Source organism: Apus apus, chromosome 2, assembly GCF_020740795.1.
Source record: "Apus apus isolate bApuApu2 chromosome 2, bApuApu2.pri.cur, whole genome shotgun sequence".
Taxonomy (NCBI): domain Eukaryota; kingdom Metazoa; phylum Chordata; class Aves; order Apodiformes; family Apodidae; genus Apus; species Apus apus.
In genome coordinates this window covers 24684997-24704157 of record NC_067283.1, presented here as the reverse complement: position 1 = coordinate 24704157, position 19161 = coordinate 24684997, and the positions used below count along the sequence as shown (strand labels likewise).

The following is a 19161-nucleotide window of genomic DNA, read 5'->3' as shown; positions in this document are numbered from 1 at the left end:
CAAAGCTCAGCTGGTTTAAGCATTTGGCTGCTTAAATACTCTAACTGCTCTGCAGGAGACAGATGTTGGCAGCTCAGGGTGAGGAAGCAGCCCCTGGTCAAACTCATTTACATTGACGACATTTTCCTACACTTCAAGAAATAAATGGTCCTGAAAACTCTCAGGTGCTTAGTACTGTGCTAATAACTTCATCAGGCAACCACAGTTCCCATGTTCACTGAGGTTTCAGGTTTCAGGAGAACAGAGAGCTGTCCTGGAGCAAGCTGTGTGTCCACCACAGTGACACACCACTGCCCTTTCAGCGAGATCCTGCCTGCCCTCCATCCCACTGGTCTCATGCAAGTGGAGCAGCTGTGCCCCCAGGCAGCCGGGACTGCAAGCACGCCTGACCACCATCTCTGCTTATGGGCAGGAGCATCATGCTCACCAATGTCCAAGCTGATGCTTACAGGGTTGGGCAGGGTTGGAGCTCCTCTGCAGCAGGCGCATTCCTGGGTGATGCTCCCTACACAGCTCACGTCAGCAGCAGATGAAGTCAGGGGCAGTGGGAGCAGTAGAGCAACTCAGACGTACTCAAAGCTCTGAATTCAGACCTAGGTTATGACCCTGCTCACCAGTTACTCACACAAGGAAACACCTCTGCACCACCTACCCAGGCCTCAGGGTCAGCTAGTAATGTAAGTAATGCCAGAGACATCAAAAGTGTGCTGCTTGTTTTGAATTTTGCCATTCTTTTCCGTGGTCCCCAGCGTTGAATTACATCGCACACAAAGCTCTGTGTGTCTCTGTATTCACACTGTAATATATGGATGAATTTCAAAAGGAACAGTTTTACGATGTATATGCTACATGAATACTCCTGCAGCTCTCAGATAGCAGCCACAGGGTAATTTTTTTTCCTGTAAAAGAAACTTTTCCTTCTTAAGGCTGAGGTGACATTTCTATTTTATTCTTTACCAAAATATAAAGAAAGGGTTGAATTTGTATTTATGAGCAGTGGTACTTGTGAATAAAAATTACTAGAGATATAGCGGAGGAAACACATGCAAGTGAGAGCCTTGGATTTACTTGTAAAAAAGATCTACAGAAAGAACTACGGTCATTTTGCATATAGAATCAGGTGAGTATTGGGTAGGAAAGCACTTGGAAGGGTCGTCTGGTCCAACCACTCTACAATAATCATCCATTAATTTTGTGCAGTTCGCCAGTTTTAAATCTGTCAATACTGAAATCTATGGAAGGTTACCTACAAATATAACACATAGATCTATAAATCTCTGCTCTGAAAGCTGTTTTGCTTTCACATATATATCCAGGTCAAGTTTCAGACCAATGCAGCTGAGCGGGGAGGACTTTCTTCATCAGGACAGCCAAGTAGATTCATGTTTATATCACATCCAGCTATTTTTAGTTTAGCTTACACATGTAAACTCTCTGGGTCTGGACAGAATACTCCATCAAAATAAAACTGAGCAATGGATCCACCACAAAAAACAAGAGGTTACTTGTCACCTCATTAGTTTCTCAGGCATGTACTTTATAACATGGCATGTTATTGAATATTGCTTATTAAAAAACAAAACAAACCACAAAACACAGATTTGTGAAGTCTTTGGTCTTAAAGATGCTGCCCACATCACACTTTGGGATCTCATGGAAGAGCAGAAGATCTTAAAAACAAAGTACCTGCTGTTATGAAAACCAGCTCTGGCCCAGCAGAAGCAACACATTCACAAACATCCTTGAATAGCCAACAGGCACAGAAACTTTGCTGTTTGCAAATTGTATCATTTCCATACTTCACCATAATCCTAGTGTCTAGTGCAAAGCTTAGTCTTTAAGCTATGCTCTTCAAGCAGTGGTTATAAATCAAATAGATACCATCACTCATGCACAATAATCTGCATTTTTTTGTCCATTTCTGTTTGCATCATTTATACTATAGCAGGTGTTTGCTGACATCTGGCCTTTTGACGAGTATGATAAAGGGACAGCACTACTTACCAATTTAATCAGAGCAGAGGGTTTTCTTGTCTATGTGTTTTTGAGGGCTGTTTGTTTTTTAAACATGGGCTATATTCAAAGTTTGAGTTACCGAAGCAGGGTTTACTTGTTCTGGTTTGGAGGGGGTTTTGGTAGCAGGGGAAGGGCACCAAGAGTGGCTCCGGTAAGAAGCTGAGAAGCTCCTCCTGCTTCCAAAACCAGCCAAGGAGCCATTAGAGGGACAATAGGTGCACCTCAGAAATTAACACAGAAAAGAACTGATGTAACACCTGAGCAGAGAGGCACTTAAGGGCAGAGGAGCTGTGCTGGGGAAGAAGAGTGGTGCTGGTGGTTGGTGAGGAAGGAGGAAAAGAAGGTCCCCAAGCAGAAGTTTCCCTGCAACACATGGCAATATGGCAGGCTGTTAGAGGCTTACCTAAAAATAACAAGTCAAAGTATAGATACACTACAAAAAAATTACTCCTATGAGTCACACAATTACTCACCTCCTTCCCTGACCCTACACTCCACTCACTGCTACCTTTTGGTAAGCAACCAAATTACAGCAGCCTAAACAGGTCAGGAGAAATTAACCATGTGTTCAGCTCAATAATGTCCTGGTAAAGATACTTAAATTTCTTATTTCATCTGTGAGAAGAATTTTGAATCAGTTTTTACACTAATGACCTCCAACACATTTCTGTTTCCTCCGAGAGCTCTCGTTCAGGACCTGACTTCAGGGCAGATGCACTGACGCAAAAGTCCATGCTTTGAGGGTGAACTACACTTTGCCTTTTTTGAACCACCTTCTTAATGGGGGTAAAAGTGACTCAGCGTCAACACAAACATTAACAAACTGCTAAACAAGTTTTAAATGGAACTCAGCATGACAGTAGGGTCAATAAAGAATGGAGTTAAATTGTCTTATTTCCTTCAAAATCCAGATGAACAAGGGAGCTGAACAGTCAATATTTGAAAGGTAAAGCTTAGCGCTCTTCTAGAACTGTACACAGGCTTTCACTGACATGATGCTCAGTTCACTTCTGACAAGGAAATTAAGCTACAGAAAAGGACTTTTCAGTCACTAGGTACTGCTGTGATTCAGCAAGTCCTGATTCTCCCATGTCTGAATTAAAATGACAATGGCAAGTATGAACCCAAGAGTGAGAATTTACCATGTTGCACACGTTAGAAAATTACAGCTTATGTAGGTTATTTTACCTGTTAGCTCAGTGCTAGCACACTCCTTTTTACAAGGTCTGAAAGCACTGCAAAGAAGTTTCTTATGTAATAAATAAATAGACAGCCTCCTAAAACTTTACATGCTGAAAGCCAAAGGCAAACCTGAAAACTTCAGTGTAGTCAGTGAAACTGTGATAAATCGATTTCTAGAACAAATATACAGCCAACCAATTTTGTCTTGCTGAGGATCGCTCAGGATGTATACAGCAGAGGTGGAAATGGTAAAATTATCTTAATATCAATCCAAAACTTCAGCCAAAAAAACCTGATTCCTATTCCCTGGCATTATGGCTTTGGAACAGGGAAGACTGGCAGAGGGACAAAAGGAAAGTGATATAAAAGAAACAGTACTAATTTCTATTGGAAATGACATTTTGCATTGTTAAATTAGGAAAATAGTCTCACAAAGCAATCACATTAGTGTACAGTATTTATTACCTTCTATTAATCTGAAGTCAGTAACTTTGATATGACTAAATCAATTCTGGAATAGCAGACTTTTTGAATACATATGAAGGTGAGATTCCTTAACAGCAGAATATTAGTTGATCTGCACTCTTAATCCACATGCAAGATACATTGATCAAATATCATACATTTCTGTTCCTTTTACACTGGTCCATAATAAAGCACAATTTCTGATGGTTAGAGCAGGGAGGAAAGAAATAATATTTTCAAGTAGCTCTTTTATAAAAAAGAGCATCAACTATATATTAAGCCAATGTGTTTCTCTCTGGTTTTGATTTTACTTACAGTATACAGTTTTGCAAAATATACAGCTCACCAATGATACACAATCAGTGGCCCTTTTACTAAGGGCAAGTAACAACAACAAAAAAAGAGAAGAAATACAACAGAAAAACAAGTCTACAGATTAGAAAAGTCATATATTACGCCACTTCAGAGCGTCACCGATGCTGGTAAGAAACATCATGCACAATGGGTTTTAAGAGAATGTTGTCATTAGTCCACAAGACATTTGTCTGCCTGCTTCACATGAACAGAAAAAGGTACAAGTCACAAGGAAAGCAGCTTTCTCCAGTTATCTTTTAGGCCGGTCTATGTCGTCAATAGCAGCTAGCAGCTTCTGTCTTGCCTTCTTGTTGATATGGGAGCCCAGACAAACATTCACCAGATTAATCAACTGCTTAGTGGAATATTCCTGGCAAATAAAAGCAGATCATGTTATGGCAGAATAAAACACCAGAAAAAAGTAGAAAGCCAGAAAAACACAGTCATGCACACTGTGGACTTCTCAACTGAGAGATGTCGTTAGGACACAAGGGAGATTTAAAGTGGCAGTTAAGTCAGATCTGGATAGTTTTTATAGCTGAGGCTGAGGACAAAACTGTATTTTGCTACATGGCACAATATAATGGAAAATGCTTAGAGCTTCAGCAGTGTTGGACTGAGTTCACAGAAAATATTTCTGTGAATACATATATACATAACTCACATTTTAATGTATTTTCTGTTCTTTGTGTGCTGAGGTGGGAAACGTATAAACAAATGGTATAAGCCTTAAACACAAGAACATTTTTCTAAACAAACTGTGGCAAAACTTGATGATTGTTTTTATTTTGACTTCTCATTTCCAACAAGCTTCTAAATACTTCTGTCTACAGAATCTCCAAACAGGGTTAATTCCAGTGCACGATAAAGGAGGAAAAAATGGCAAAAATGCAAAGACAAGAATTCTTAACACCTGTCAAAACACCACATTTGCCAGTACTACCTTTATACCTAACACTATCAAATATATAGCTTCTATCAGCAGGTTTAAACAAGAGTTTTTCCATGTAGGTCACCAAACAATAGCTCATAATGTCTCTTGTAGCTCCAGGTAAAACATGGAAAATTATATTAAAGACATGTTTATTTCATCCATTTCTAGTTGGATCTAAAGTAATCCCAAATTGCAGATTTCAAAGTGCTCCATTTTTAAAGGACTTTTCACTTCAATAATGGGCAGGTCCAATAGAATCTGACTATTACTTACATAGTCCTATTGTATGTTAGGTTATGCTACCATGAAAGCATGCTAAATGCTTTCAAAACACAAATGAAGACTTATCTTGGAGAGCAATGTTGATCCTGAGTCATTATTAAATGAAGAAGAAAATCAGTGACTCCTATCCACTGTGCCTTAGAGCTTAGCTTAAGCAATCCACTCCTGAAGGCAAAGTAAAACTTCATGGTGTGATTTCAAATCATACTATTGATGATCGAGTTGGGCACTTTGGCACATTCTGAACAGCACACAAATGTTTTCAACTTCCCTTGACTCTAGTTCTCTACATTTTTTGATAGATGTGACTGGCTTACTCATCCTTCCCAGTCATCAGATGTTGAATCAGTACAAACACATACTCACTTCATATGATAATAAATAAAATGAACATATACATGCACACACACACACTTTTATATTTATACTGCTTCCTATACAGATTTTATTATAATAAATTAATATATACATATATATGCAGATATTATTTTTTAACAAATAGAAGCATTTATCATTTATAGTTGTTAGCATGATTCTATTATCATCATAGTGAATTTTTCCAATAGGCAGTAAAAGAATGCAAATTTAACTCTTACCCTGTGTTCTTTTATCCAGCGTTCCATATCATTTTCTGTTAGGTAATATGCTTTAATGTAGGTCTCCACAAATTCCTTATCTGGAATAGGCCTAATGTCTGTTAACTTTTCTAGTTTCATCAAGAATTGTTGAAAGTCCAGTTGCATCAAGGCACGTCCTTCATTGCTGCACTTCTTTACGTTGGCATAACTGAAAAGAGAAACACAGTAGAAAGTAAAAAAACTTAGAAGGAAATAAAAATGAATCTTACCAAGTTGCTCCACTTAGTCCTTTGAGCTTTGAGCCTTGAGCAGGAACATAATTGTGGTTTTAAGTTAAATGCAGACAATTACTCCTCTCAGGATGTCTGATGCAGTTTTATTTGTATTAGTATAATATGTTTTAGTCCCACTCATAGAACAGAATCCCATTGTACCCAGCAATACTTAAAAAAAACACCACTATAAATCCTACATTGAACAACTTACTAGAAGTGGGTTGAAGGAAATTAAATCAGTGCTGATCAGCACAGCAGACAGCAGCTTTGATCAAGTGATCATGAAGACTAAAGTCTGAAAAGTAACGTGGCAGCTTTAGGAATGGTCACCAGGAGTTTGATGCACCAATAGTGGCAGCATCAGAGAAAGACACAAAGCTGTTCAAAGACATCCACAGCAACCAGAGGATAAGGGGAGGCAGCAGAGCCTAATCTCTGTGAGAAGTTAGTGTTTTCATGAGAGCAGACAACTGATGACAGGTTTGAGCTCAAAGAAGAAGAGACAGCAGATGAGCTTAAAGCAGGAAGAATTACAGTGGAGTGAGAGCCAACAAATGAGGGAAACAATCCCTGCAGTTTTTAAAATGGATAAGAAACTGCATTTGTCAAGATTAAAGGAAGTAACACTGCAGTGCTAACTGCAGGTGTCTACAGAGAATAAAGAAGCTTTCGTCTGGGGCATGGTGTTTTCACAGACTTAAAACAGCCCACCCAGAGGCCGCTGCCACAAGTGACAATCCTGTCACACTCCTTCCACTCTTCCCTTGTACCAAATTTAAAGCATGCTCATATTCCACTGGTTCATGAAGTTGATTAGATTTATACATTCCCTGGATTATTAGGTCTGATGCAAAGGAGGAAGCAGAAACACGCAGCTGGAAATTGGATACACAGCAGATCAGGTTAAGAATAAGTAGAAATGACACCCCTACAGTTAGTATGCAGAAAGAATTTGCAGAATGCAGAGATAACAGAGGCTGAAAAAGAAGGGGACCAAGACACAAGCCCTACAAAGCTCCGTAGTAGACTGGACAAGGATTCACAATAGATGAAGCACTTCAAGAAGTCAGACTGAAAACAGGAGAGAACATAGAACTATGAGATAGGGCAGGACAAAATCTAAAGAAGGATATGGCTGACTGTACTGAAGATGATTGTTCACTCAGCCAAGAGCTTGATGACAGCAATTTCAGTTAACTGGCTGACTGAAGGAGAAACATCTCCTTTGTGGGTTTTAATTTCATACCTTTATGGAATTCAGAGATGAAAGAAGTTATGAAGGTAATCCAGAGAGTCAGCTCTTCAGAATACTTTCCTTCCCTTTCCCCAGTAGCAAAAGAAACGACAAGATATGTGAGGAAAAAAAACCCCAACACAGCAAAAACTGGGCAAGAATGTGAAATTACAGGCAGATATTTGGGAGGAGATGATAATGAATGCTCTTTAAAAAAAGGCACAAGACAAACCATACCAGCAAGGTATTCCCAGTCCACTCGGACTTAAGTGATATGCTTAGGTGAACATAAAGGTGAAAATTTCATGGTAATTCAGCAACATGAATCAAAGCTGCAGTGTGGAGCAAGACATATGAGTTATGATCTTTTGAACTAAGAACAAGTAGTTTGTGAACACTAAGTCACAAAATATGAGTAAGGTTGCCTCTTTCAACCCAAAATACTCTATGTTCCTAAGTAAGACAAAGGAAACCCAAAATAGGCACCAGGAGAAGGCTGATAGTGACTGACAGTGTTATCCACTTGAAAGGAAAGCAGGACATGGGGAGGAGAAGAAAGATGCTTTTGTTCTACTTCTTTTGATTTGTGGCAAAAGTGGAAAACAAAATTTCAAAAATAAAATATAGTTGTATAGATCATATGCCATACAAAGGAACTAAGAAGCCACAGGGAGGTCATTGGCTAGGTCTAGTCTCCCTGAAGATTAAATTTATCTCTCAATTTCTGCAAAAGTAGGATGGCACAAAAAGAAATGGGCATGGGTTTAAATGATGGCTTGATGGAAGCAGTGGAAGCAGATACTCCTCAATAGAGAGCTAACTCTTGGAGAAGGATGTTGTTGAGGTCCTAAATTAGAGCAGGAGAGTGAGATGGAAAGAAGCAAAGTAAGTACTAGGTGAATAAGGTAAACAGAAAATAAATATGGAAATATATGTAGGAGGAGTGGAAGACAACACATATTCTATTATGCAGAAGAAGCTGTAAGGAGAGCACAAACATATGTAGCAAGCAGACAAGAATACAAAAATAAATGCAGTGGATGAAAAAACTACAATACTCGGGCTAAAACAGTGACTCTGAAAAGCTTAGGACATTGAGTAAGAGGGAGGGATAAACAAGGTGTAGCAGTTTCTGACAAAGGTGCTTGAGCCTCTGTTGACCAAGCTGAGACACCTCCCTGTTCCTGATGAATTTGGAAAATGCTGCTCCACAGCTACTCTAACTGCCAGAGTTGACAACTCCATCTTTCTTCCTGGCAAAGACAAATGGCATCACCATAGAGATACTGACAACTACACTTTAACTTTCTTCTTTTCTCTGTTGGGAAATTATAATTTTCATACAGAAGTTTCTTTGAAAGAGAAATATATTGTTTCAAATGCTTCAATAAAACACTTGAAGTCTTTCTTCAGCAGTGTCCAGGTGTAAGACCACCCACGTTAGGCTTAATGCTGTACGAGGCTCTATAAAAAACAGCCAAGGACTATGTTAAGCCTTGATATTTTTCAGGGTCCCCCCAAAAGCTTACCAGTGCACTACAAAGTTAGAACTTGTAACTCCATAAAATAGATGCTAGCACTATAGACATATTTACCCAAAAGCAAGGCTTTAATAAACTTCTTACCCTTCCACAAGAGTTCTATTGGCCAAACGTATGCAGTGCTCCCAAAGGATGTTGGAGACTGGCAGTGGAATACGGACTCTCTTAGACACCTCATTCAACCTTTTGTTAAATTCTTCAAATTCCTGATGAAACATGAAAGACCATTATTCCTTTGGCATAAAAGCACTCATATTCTACACATTCTAGCAACAGCAACAACAAAGAATTAGAAATACTCATGAGAGAGAATACTGAAAAATAAGGAGCAAAGAAGAGAAGCTTAAGAGGCACAGACTGTAGAGACAAGTTTAATGTGTAAAGCAGAAAGCATACCACTTTCTAGTATATCATTCACAGCATTACCTCAGTAATTATTATTTTTTAAAGGAAATACTGCTCTGGTCCCCTGAGGTGCAGTTCTCTGTGAAACTGACACTGAAAACTAACGAAGTAGCTAATCCTTCAAATGTAGTTTTCATCGCCCCCTCCCTAAACTAATCTTTAACTTTTTGGAAGTCATTATACAGCCACTGAAGACAACTGAGCAATGATGTCTTTATCTCTCTAAATACTCACCCTCTCAGCTTTCAAAGAGAAGCTCAGAAATATTGTAACTACTTTTCATTCTTCAACTTTTCACAGCAGATAGTTCCCCAGTGCTTTAAAAGGAGCTGAAAGCACCCACTGAGAAGAATCCAAACCGAACAGCTTAGGAGCACACTCCAGTGCTAGGTAACAATTTAGGCTGAGGGAAGACACCTGTTTCAACCTGAAACATCAATGGCCTGTATGGATTTGAGCTGTTACTATGAGTGACAAACCAGTCATAACTGAATGTATTGGCTGCTACAATGATTTTGTGACTTATAAAAATGAAATAGAAGTCTGTTGCCAGTGACTAACACACCTACCATTTAAAAAAAAAAAAAAAAAAAAAAAGTATCAAATGAGTTAAAGATTAGCAGACCTTGATAATGGCCAGAAACGATTTTAAATGGTAGTAGCCCCGATTGTCCTGAAACAAATTCATCGGAAGGATGAATCACAAAAGGAAAAAGTTCAACTGCAGAGACCACATGTTGTAATTATAAATCAGTTTCAAAAAGCCACGGCAGCATAAAGAAGAGTAATGAGAAAAATTCAGTCAAATTCCGTGTAATAATACATCCTCTAACAGATTCTCTCTTCTTTGCATTGATTTTTTTAAAGTAAAGAACAGCTACAGAGTACAAAAGTGTAATCAAAACTGCTGTTCAACCTAGATGCGTAACTTCTTCTGTGACACGGACTTCACCTATCTTTAAAAGAAAATTTTCAGTTTCTCTGTAAGAATTAGTATCCTTCTAGCACTGCCAGCATGTCCTTCTAGAGACCTTTAGAAACTTCATTTGGGCATATATAAAAGCATGAGAGGGATTCTCACAAGAAGCGGCTCTGCATGCCATAAGGCACAGCAATTGTATAAACACTTCTGCTGAATGCCATTGAGAAGCTGGGCCAACAACTTCACTTTTACTTTTCTTTTCAAATGCTAACTTTTAAATATAGCAACTTCAATTAGATAATGCATGATCATGATCAGTGCTGGTTTGACCTATAGCCCCTACAATACATCTCAAAGACAAGCATTAAAATTATGCAGAATAGCAAACAGCCTTTGTTAAAAAGCCAATACCTCAGGCCACTGGATTTTCCTCAATTTTACTCTGTTTACTACACATTTATCTACCACTCAAGACTTAGACATGAAACTCAATCAACCTGTGTTGTCACTTTCACCCACCACGTATTAAAAAAATCAGCACTGAAAAAAACCTGCAGGCAGCAAGAATAATGAAAACTCTGGACAGATGTACTCATAAGAACTTACTACTTCCCTGGATACTGTAGTGCTCTAACCATGGTACTTCAACAGTTTTAGTGAAGTATTACAATAATTTAATCTTTATATAAACTCTAGCACACTGTTTCCCAGAAGTATTCACCTTTAAAAGAGCATCTACATATATGTTGTGTTGTGACATTATTTCCTTCACATCCCACTTCACATTAGTCATCAGAAGCAGCATTTGCTCATAATCAATGGCTTTAGCAGCTACAATCCAATAAACTGGTTTACGCAGTTCACTGGCAGTTGACACTGTCTGAAACAGAATACAAACAATTTAATTCAGTAAATGTTTGGCTAACAAGAGCAATACGTAACTATGATGTACAAGTATTTACACCATATTGTACAAGCTTCAGATCAGCTGTGAATTACACAATTCTGACCTGAGAATAGAACTGCTGAAGAAAAGGCTTCTTGGCAGCTGGCATCACCGCATCAAGATGAGGCTGAAGAAACTCAAACTGCTCAGCCAGAAACACCCTTTGAAAGCAAAGAAAATTCACTGTGAACTAAATGCAGCATTTGGCATGTCTCTCTACAACTTTTACTCTACAGTTGATGTATTTTGCAATAATGATATGTAACCCTGGAAAATTTAATCCTGAGAAGAACCATACAAAAGGCTACTAAAGTCAGTGGGCAAGTGTCCTGTAATTTCCATATGGTGGGGCAGTCAACATTAATATTAATAAACCCATGTCAGAATTCCAAAACATTCCTAAATACTTATTTACTAGTGAATCTTTTAGAAGATAGAATATGAAATCAAAATCTTTCTCAGGGGAAGGATTCCTTAACAGCAACATAACAAAGAATTGTATTTCTAACTAAGCATAAATTAATGCAAAAGAAAGTAAGTTCCTTTGAAAAAATATTTTTAATATTATAGTCTTTCATACTGCCATATGACCCAGTATTATTCTAACCATGTCATAAGAGTTTTGCATTACTCACTTATTATAATCTCTTCCTCACTGGTAAACTTCCACCCATTGCAGAAAACACTGCAATCCCAGCCAAACCAATATGAACTAAGCAGTTTTGAGTCTCAGCCACCCGCATTTGAGTACTTAATGTAAGGTTTAAATGAACCATACAGATTAAATACTCCTCTTTAAAATGAAACATTTTTCCTGTGATTTGGCCTTGTACTGTCACAAATTACTGGACCAGCTGCAGTAAATTTGATTGCATATGCTTGCAGGTGGTTAGACCAGATGGTTAGCTTCCACTACCTTTGATTAAGAAATTACCTCTATCACTTGTATTTAAAATCACATTGAGAAGGAGGAAGTTTTGACCTCTCAAGAAGGTTTTGGCTGGTAATTGCAATCTCTTCTAAGCAATCCATAGCTTCCAGTGACCACAAAATGCACAGCACAGTAAATAACCTACAAGGATTCTGTGGCCACCACTCTCTCCGCCAAACCATACAGCGCATTGCCAGATGTCAGAACTACGAGATGACTGAGATGTGGGCTTGGCACCTTCTCCTTTCTCTCTTCAGCTGCTGTGAGAGTTCCTGTGGGATCAGCAGAGACCTCCTAAAATAAAGAATTAAAAAACTGAAAAAAACTTGAAAACAGCAAGTATGGCTTCAGCTGAGCAGTTTCAGATGACAGATAAGATAAAGAAATATTTCTAATTCTATCATGTAATTTAAACCAAGCTGGAATCAAAATGCAGTCCCAGAGTTTTCTATTTGAACAGTGTGGTGTTAAAACAGCTGAAAAAAAAAATCACATCATGTAGATCAATATCTACCTCAGGAACAGGGAATAAGAGGGGAAAGGGGAAAGGGTGGAAGGGGGCAGAAAAGGGAGAGGAAAGGGATGAAAAAGGAAAAGGGGGAGGGAAACGGGGGAAAGAGGGGGGACATAAACAGTGGACACCATCTGAAGGTTAGCTATTTGCCAAAACCATATCAGGACATGTAAACCTAAATCTAATTCTGGCTTTAGATTAATTACTCATAGTATGCTCACTGCTAACACACATGCTATAAAAATAGGAGAAATGTTACAAAGCAAAGGTGATATAGAATCCAAAATGAAGGTTAGTATGATACAGCACTGATCCTGCGAAAGAAACTCCATGGCCAGAGAAGTGCCAGAACAAATCACCTGTTTGTACAGAATGAAAATAAACCTGGGCAATAACACAGTGACAAAATAGTGGTAAAAATAATTTCTTCAGAAGCAAAATCAGATGCAGAACATGTCTGCTCTAAAGCAATGTATGAACACACAAGCAATATGACATGAGTAATGCTTAGACATGACACAGTTGAACTCAAAAAACAAATTAGCATAATTCTCAGATTGCTGTAAAACTGGACAAAGATAAAGCTGAAAACATGATAATCATAGAATCATTAAGGTTGGAAGGGACCTTAAAGACCATCAAGTTCCAACGCCCCTGCCATGAGCAGCGAACCCTACCACTAGACCAGGTTGCACAAAACCTTGTCCAACCTGGCCTTAAAAACCTCCAGGGATAGGGCATCAACAAGCTCCCTGGGCAACCCATTCCAGTTCCTCACCACCCTTATAGTAAAGAATTTCTTCCTAATATCTAACCTAAATCTCCCCTCTCTCAGTTTAAAACCATTACTCTTTGTCCTATCACTATCTATTCTGATAAAAGCCCCTCCCCAGCTTTCCTGTAGGCCCCCTTCAAGTACTGGAAGGCCGCTATAAGGTCTCCCAGGAGTCTTCTCTTCTCTAGGTCTGAACAGCCCCAATTCAGCCCCAACTCTCTCAGCCTGTCTTCATAGCAGAGGTGCTCTAGGTCTTTGATCATCTTGATGGCCCTTCTCTGGACCCTCTCCAACAGGTCTATATCCTTCTTGTGCTGAGGGCACCAGAACTATACAAATTACTCCAGGTGGGGTCTGACCAGAGCAGAGTAGAGGGGCAGAATCACCTCCCTGGCCCTGCTGGCCACACTTCTTTTGATGCAGCCCAGGATGCAGTTGGCTCTCTGGGCTGCGAGCACCTGCTGGAGGCTCATGTTGGGCTTCTCATCTCCTACCACCCCCAAGTCCTTCTCCTCAGGACTGCTCTCCAGCCATTCTCCCCCTAGCCTGTATTTGTGCCCGGGGTTGTGCTGACCCAGGTGCAGGACCTTGACAGCACTCCAGGCTGTCAAGGTCCCTCTGGATAATACATAATAAATAAAGCAGATTTGCAGGCTTTTTTATTGTTGTTGTTCAGTTCAGGGTTTTTTTCCAAGACAAACATAAATTGAGAGGAAATTGCTGTGAAGTAACTAAAGATTTATGAGCAGGAGGAAGAAAAATAGACTTAAGTTGACTGCAACAGCCACCAGGAGCTTCTTTCAGGCTTCACAGAAGAGAACAACTATGAGGGGTGACATGAAACATAACAATTGATATGCACACATTTTTCAGACACTTTTGTCTAAGAAAAGGAATACAGCGAGCACTAGAAACACTGATGGAACTAAGTGCTGGTCTAATTGATTCTAAGTCTCAGGACTGAGACAAGGAAGAATATGCCTTGTAGATCTTGGAAAGGTACTGCACAGATTACCAGGTGAGAATGGGAAAACATACAGGGAGCTTATTCTGGGACCAAAATATCTCGACAGAACCATTGTGGTTATATTGCAGCAATTAAAGGAAGGACACACAGAAAATGATTATGTCAAAATGTGTAAGGTGAGAATTTAAGTAATGAATGAACAGAATGATCAAAACTTTGCTGTTACAGACAAAGCAGCACCGGAATGTGTTTGCCACTTGTATGAAAGCTAAGTCAAAAGGGACATAAAGAATATAAGATAATGAGGAGGATAACAGTGTCCATTCCTTTAAAAATGGTTTGATGTGTGAAGGAACAAAAAGATAACAAGTTCCACTTTAACTATCCTGGATTTTAGTTGACAGTTGGGTCCTGTGATGTGACAGCCCAAGGCAAGAGGGAGCTGGATTTGCTAATTCAGAAACGTTCTTTCCATTCTGCAACTCCTGAAGATGTCAAAGACAAAGAATGAGCTACAGCAGATGGAACATAGCACAGACTGGGAAAGCAGAGTCCCCACTATCAATGAAAGTATCTTCAGGTTTCTAAAAAATATTTTTGTAATAGATTACAGAAGCAGGAAGCAGATAAAGCAGGGGGCCTTGAAAGATCTCCAGAGAAATTAAAAGCAAAGACTGCTGACTGAGCAATATCATCAGCACATCATTAGCAGCATTAAGAGATCTGACAGAAATAGATCAATGAGCAGAAAATAAAACATCTAAAAGAGGCTTATGGTAAATGTCATCAGATACAGTTGCAATGAGCATAGGAACGATTATAAAGGCTAGCTACATCACTATGTTATCTGAAAAATGAATTTTCTTTGCTCTGATATGTGTTCACATTCAGCCAGAGAAAACTGCAATGAAGCTGGCAAAACATTCCATAATACTGTGAAGTTTGGATTCTGCCCAGTCTTTTAGAATGGATAAGCAAGATAAAAGTCCTGGATAATTGCTAAAACTCATGTAACCGCTTCCATGCAGCTCTGAAGACACCTGCCTAGCATGTCCACAAGTACAGTGCACACAGGCAACATCTAATGATCTAGGTAGGCATAATGGTCAATTCTTTAAAAATATTAACTGAGTCCAAGACACCACTGATTAACTGTCAAAATCCACTCTTCATCTGCCTCCTCGTTTTCTTTTTCACTTCATGTCATTCTCAAAAAAACCACAACAAAAACAAAACAAAACAACAAAAAAACAACAAAAATAAACCAAAGCAAAAACCACCACGAACAAAAAAAAAAAACACAACACCTGAGAGGCTTTGAAGTGTTTACATGTGATTAAAAAAAAAACAACAACAAAGCCACAGCCTACCAGTCAATTCTCTATTCTTAGGAGAGACAGCAAGCCCCACAGCTGGGGGACAAGTATTAGTGGTAAAGATTTAAGCATCTTTGTTTCTTTCAGAGACTAATTACAAATTATGTAAAAAACAAATATTATAAAGACTTAATTTTGTTTTCATCGCACTTCAAAGTTGCCTGTTTCTTCAGTACTGAGATACATTTCAAACAACTTTTTTCTACCTGCCTGCTTCCCATGAAGGTGAACCTTTTAAATGCCAAAACCAGGTTGCACCTGAAGACACAAAGTATGCATGAGACAACTGGCTATATCAAAAATGCTTAGGTTCAACCAGGGAGTCAGCTCTGGTTCAAATATATTGGCCAAACACAGTATAAGCATCTCATTCTCCTGACTTGTTCTACAAAGCAGGCATTGGAAAACCATGTTTCATAGCAGAAAGGAAGCCCAAGGAAATAGCCAGCGAGCCAATCCCTAAGAAAAGCACAAGATCCCCCAGCATGGGCCTGTTCCCGAGGCAGGCGAAGCCTGTCTGCTGGAAATACAATACAGCAGAGAGAACATGCCTGGAGGTTCCTGGAGTGCGTGGAAGATAAATTCCTGACAACTCATGAGGGGACCGACCCAGGAAGGTGCCCTCCTGGACCTGCGCCTTGTGAACAGACAACTTGTCGGGGAATGTAATGGTTGGAGGCCATCTGAGGCATAATGATCATGAAATGATAGTGTTTTCAATTCTTGGGGAAGGAGGGGGGGGTCAGTAGAAGTACCACCACAGACAGAAGTCAGACTTTGGCCAGTTGAGGGGACTGATCAACAAAATCCCTTGGGAGTCCAGAAAGCCTGCATATACTTCAAAAAAGAAGCCTTAAAGGTGCAGGAGAGGGCTGTCCCATGTTCTGAAAGATGAGAGGAAGACCACCCTGGCTGAAGAGAGCTTTGGCTGGAACTTAGGAACAAAAGAAGAGTTTATGGCCTTTGAAAGAGGGGGCAGGGCTCTCAGGAGGACTACAAAGATGTAGTGAGGCTATGCTGGGAAAAAATTAGGAAAGCCAAAGACCAACTAGAACTCAAGCTAGCTACAGCTATTAAAGACAACAAGAAGTGCTTCTATAAATACATCAACAAAAGGAGGACTAGGGAAAACCTCCATCCTTCATTGGATGTGGGGGAACTAAGGATGACAAAAGATGAGGATGACAAATGACAAAGGATGAGGAAAAGGCTGAGTTGCTTAATGCCTCCTTTGCCTCAGTCTTTACCAGTAGAACTAGTTGTTCCCCGGACACCCAGCAACCTGAGCTGGAGGACAGGGAGAAGGGACAGGATCTAACTTCTCAATCAAAAAGGAAATGCTCAGGGATCTGCTGCAACACTTAAACATACACAAGTCTACGGGGCCAGATGGGTTGCTCTCAGAGTACTGAAGAAGCTGGCAGATGCACTCGCCAAGCCTCTTTCCATCATCTACCAGCAGTCCTGGCTAACTGGGGAGGTCCCAGTGGACTGGAGAGTAGCAAATGTGGTACACATAGAACTGATGCAAACAAGATATTTTCCTCTTTCCTTGCCGAACAGGAAAAAACCCCACAGTATAGGTTAACCAGCACTCCATGCAGACACGTTACAGCAGGTCTTATCTATTCAGTTTTCCCTGGTCTTAGATTAAACTCCCTCCTAATAAAAAGAACTGAGTTTCCTAATGCTACACGATTGGCATACAAAACTAGCAATTACTTATAAAAGCTGCTTTGCTATAAAGGCCTGAAAATACCAGGATATAGAAGTGCAAAAGCAAGCTTATGACTGCTTTTACCTGTGTAAGGATTGCTAATAGCAATAGCATGAGCTATAGTGTGTGCTTGGGGATATGTGATATCTATTTTTGAAATAAATTTAATCTGGAACATGTTTATGTGTTTTTACAACAGAAAGGCATGTATTAGCAAGTAACAGATATCAAATAAGTGTGAGGATGATATTGTTTGATTAATTGTTAGGTATTTCGTTTTAGCATTTACTTGTTTATTCTCAAGAAGAAATTCCTTAAATAATAAGGAGAAAAAAACCCCACAAATGTTTCTGTGCAAGGAACACGTCCCTCCTTCAAAGACTTTGTCCAAAAAATGTCTTCTGTAGCTAGAGACCAGTTTCATTTCAATAGTTTGACTGAACTAAGCGCCAAACCTCTGTCAAGTTTTCCTAGGAAGAAAAGACTATAAACTAATGACCTAAATGAGAAATATAAACTACCTAAAGTAATTATCTAAGGAAAAAGTTTGACATGCAATTTGAAGAGATATTTTTAAGGGGCCTGATCTCATTGTGAGCTCAGAAACATGTATTTGTTTCGGTTAACCAACAGAACTTACAACCAAAATAACTGATTATCTGCCATTTATGGTGGAGATGGTTGACAATTAATTATAATCATCCATTTTCACTACCTTTAAACAAAAAGCAGAAAACCCTACAACTTGTCTCCAGCATACAAAGTTCTGCCAATCACACTAATAACCATTAATCTTTTAAAAAATGAGCTTCTTCTGGCCTAATACTTTTTGCATAAGACATCACCTTTAGAATTGTTTTGATTTAATATCCATACACAATAGTAACAATTTTAGTTTTGATTCTGCTAAGAGCAAATGGCAATACCTCTCAATGGCACTGAAGAACTCTTGATCTTAAAGGATTAACCCCTTATTGTATCCAAAAGCTGTCTGAAAATAGCTCAACTAATTCCAAGCAGTATACAAGAATTTTTTATTAGAAGAATTTACTAAAAGCAACAAGTCAGGTATTTTCCCTCCCCATTAAATTTACACATCCCTAATAGTTCTTGAAACTTGATGCTAAAAATTACAAGTAAAAACAACTGCAAAAGCACACTGTATTCAAGGGTAACAGTGTTTTTTAATATGATGAGAGTGTGTTAAAGTTTAAAAACAGTAGTTTTCAATACTCTTGGTACGTTTTAAGGTCAGCATTTTCTTGATGAGGTGTACAAGGCTTACAAAACAGGTAATCTTCACTCAGTCCTAAGGAATGACTCAGCCCTGTAGGCAGCTATTTGCATACACAGGACATTCACAAACAACATCTAGGTAAAAGCAGTACCATGACTAAGTTACATTTTGTGAAGATAAGGATGCTGCTTAGAGACAAGGAATCAGAAGTAGAAATTTCCCTTTTACATCACCAGTTATCAGATCACATCAATCTGATGCCTTGTATCTACTTTGGGGCTTACTGGTCTCAGTGGACTAATGTCAACATCATTACTATTGCAAAAACACAGTTAGAAATTACAAACACGAGGACTGAATGTGTGTAAGTATTTCTACATATCCCACTCAAAGGAACTGTCAGTGAGGAGATGCAGGCAGCTCAGAAACAGGCGCTTGTTTCAATGTACTTGGCCTAATCAAAACCTCACCTAAGCATTACAAGCAAGATTGAAACAAAAGCACTTCTTC

General features: G+C 39.1%; 1 protein-coding gene across 2 annotated transcripts in view; it reads right to left on the bottom strand.

The window, feature by feature from the left end:
* Positions 1 to 3642: 3642 nt before the first annotated feature.
* The window catches only part of VPS50 (VPS50 subunit of EARP/GARPII complex), a 78504-nt gene continuing 62985 nt past the window's right edge, over positions 3643 to 19161 (bottom strand). For both annotated transcript variants that reach the window (XM_051610929.1, XM_051610930.1), the window contains 6 exons: positions 12211 to 12359; positions 11199 to 11295; positions 10910 to 11068; positions 8946 to 9067; positions 5830 to 6019; positions 3643 to 4387 (listed from right to left, as the gene is read on the bottom strand). In XM_051610929.1, the coding sequence (XP_051466889.1) occupies positions 4268 to 4387; positions 5830 to 6019; positions 8946 to 9067; positions 10910 to 11068; positions 11199 to 11295; positions 12211 to 12359 (837 nt within the window). In that variant the 3' untranslated portion in view covers positions 3643 to 4267. The remainder of the gene's footprint in view (positions 4388 to 5829; positions 6020 to 8945; positions 9068 to 10909; positions 11069 to 11198; positions 11296 to 12210; positions 12360 to 19161) is intronic.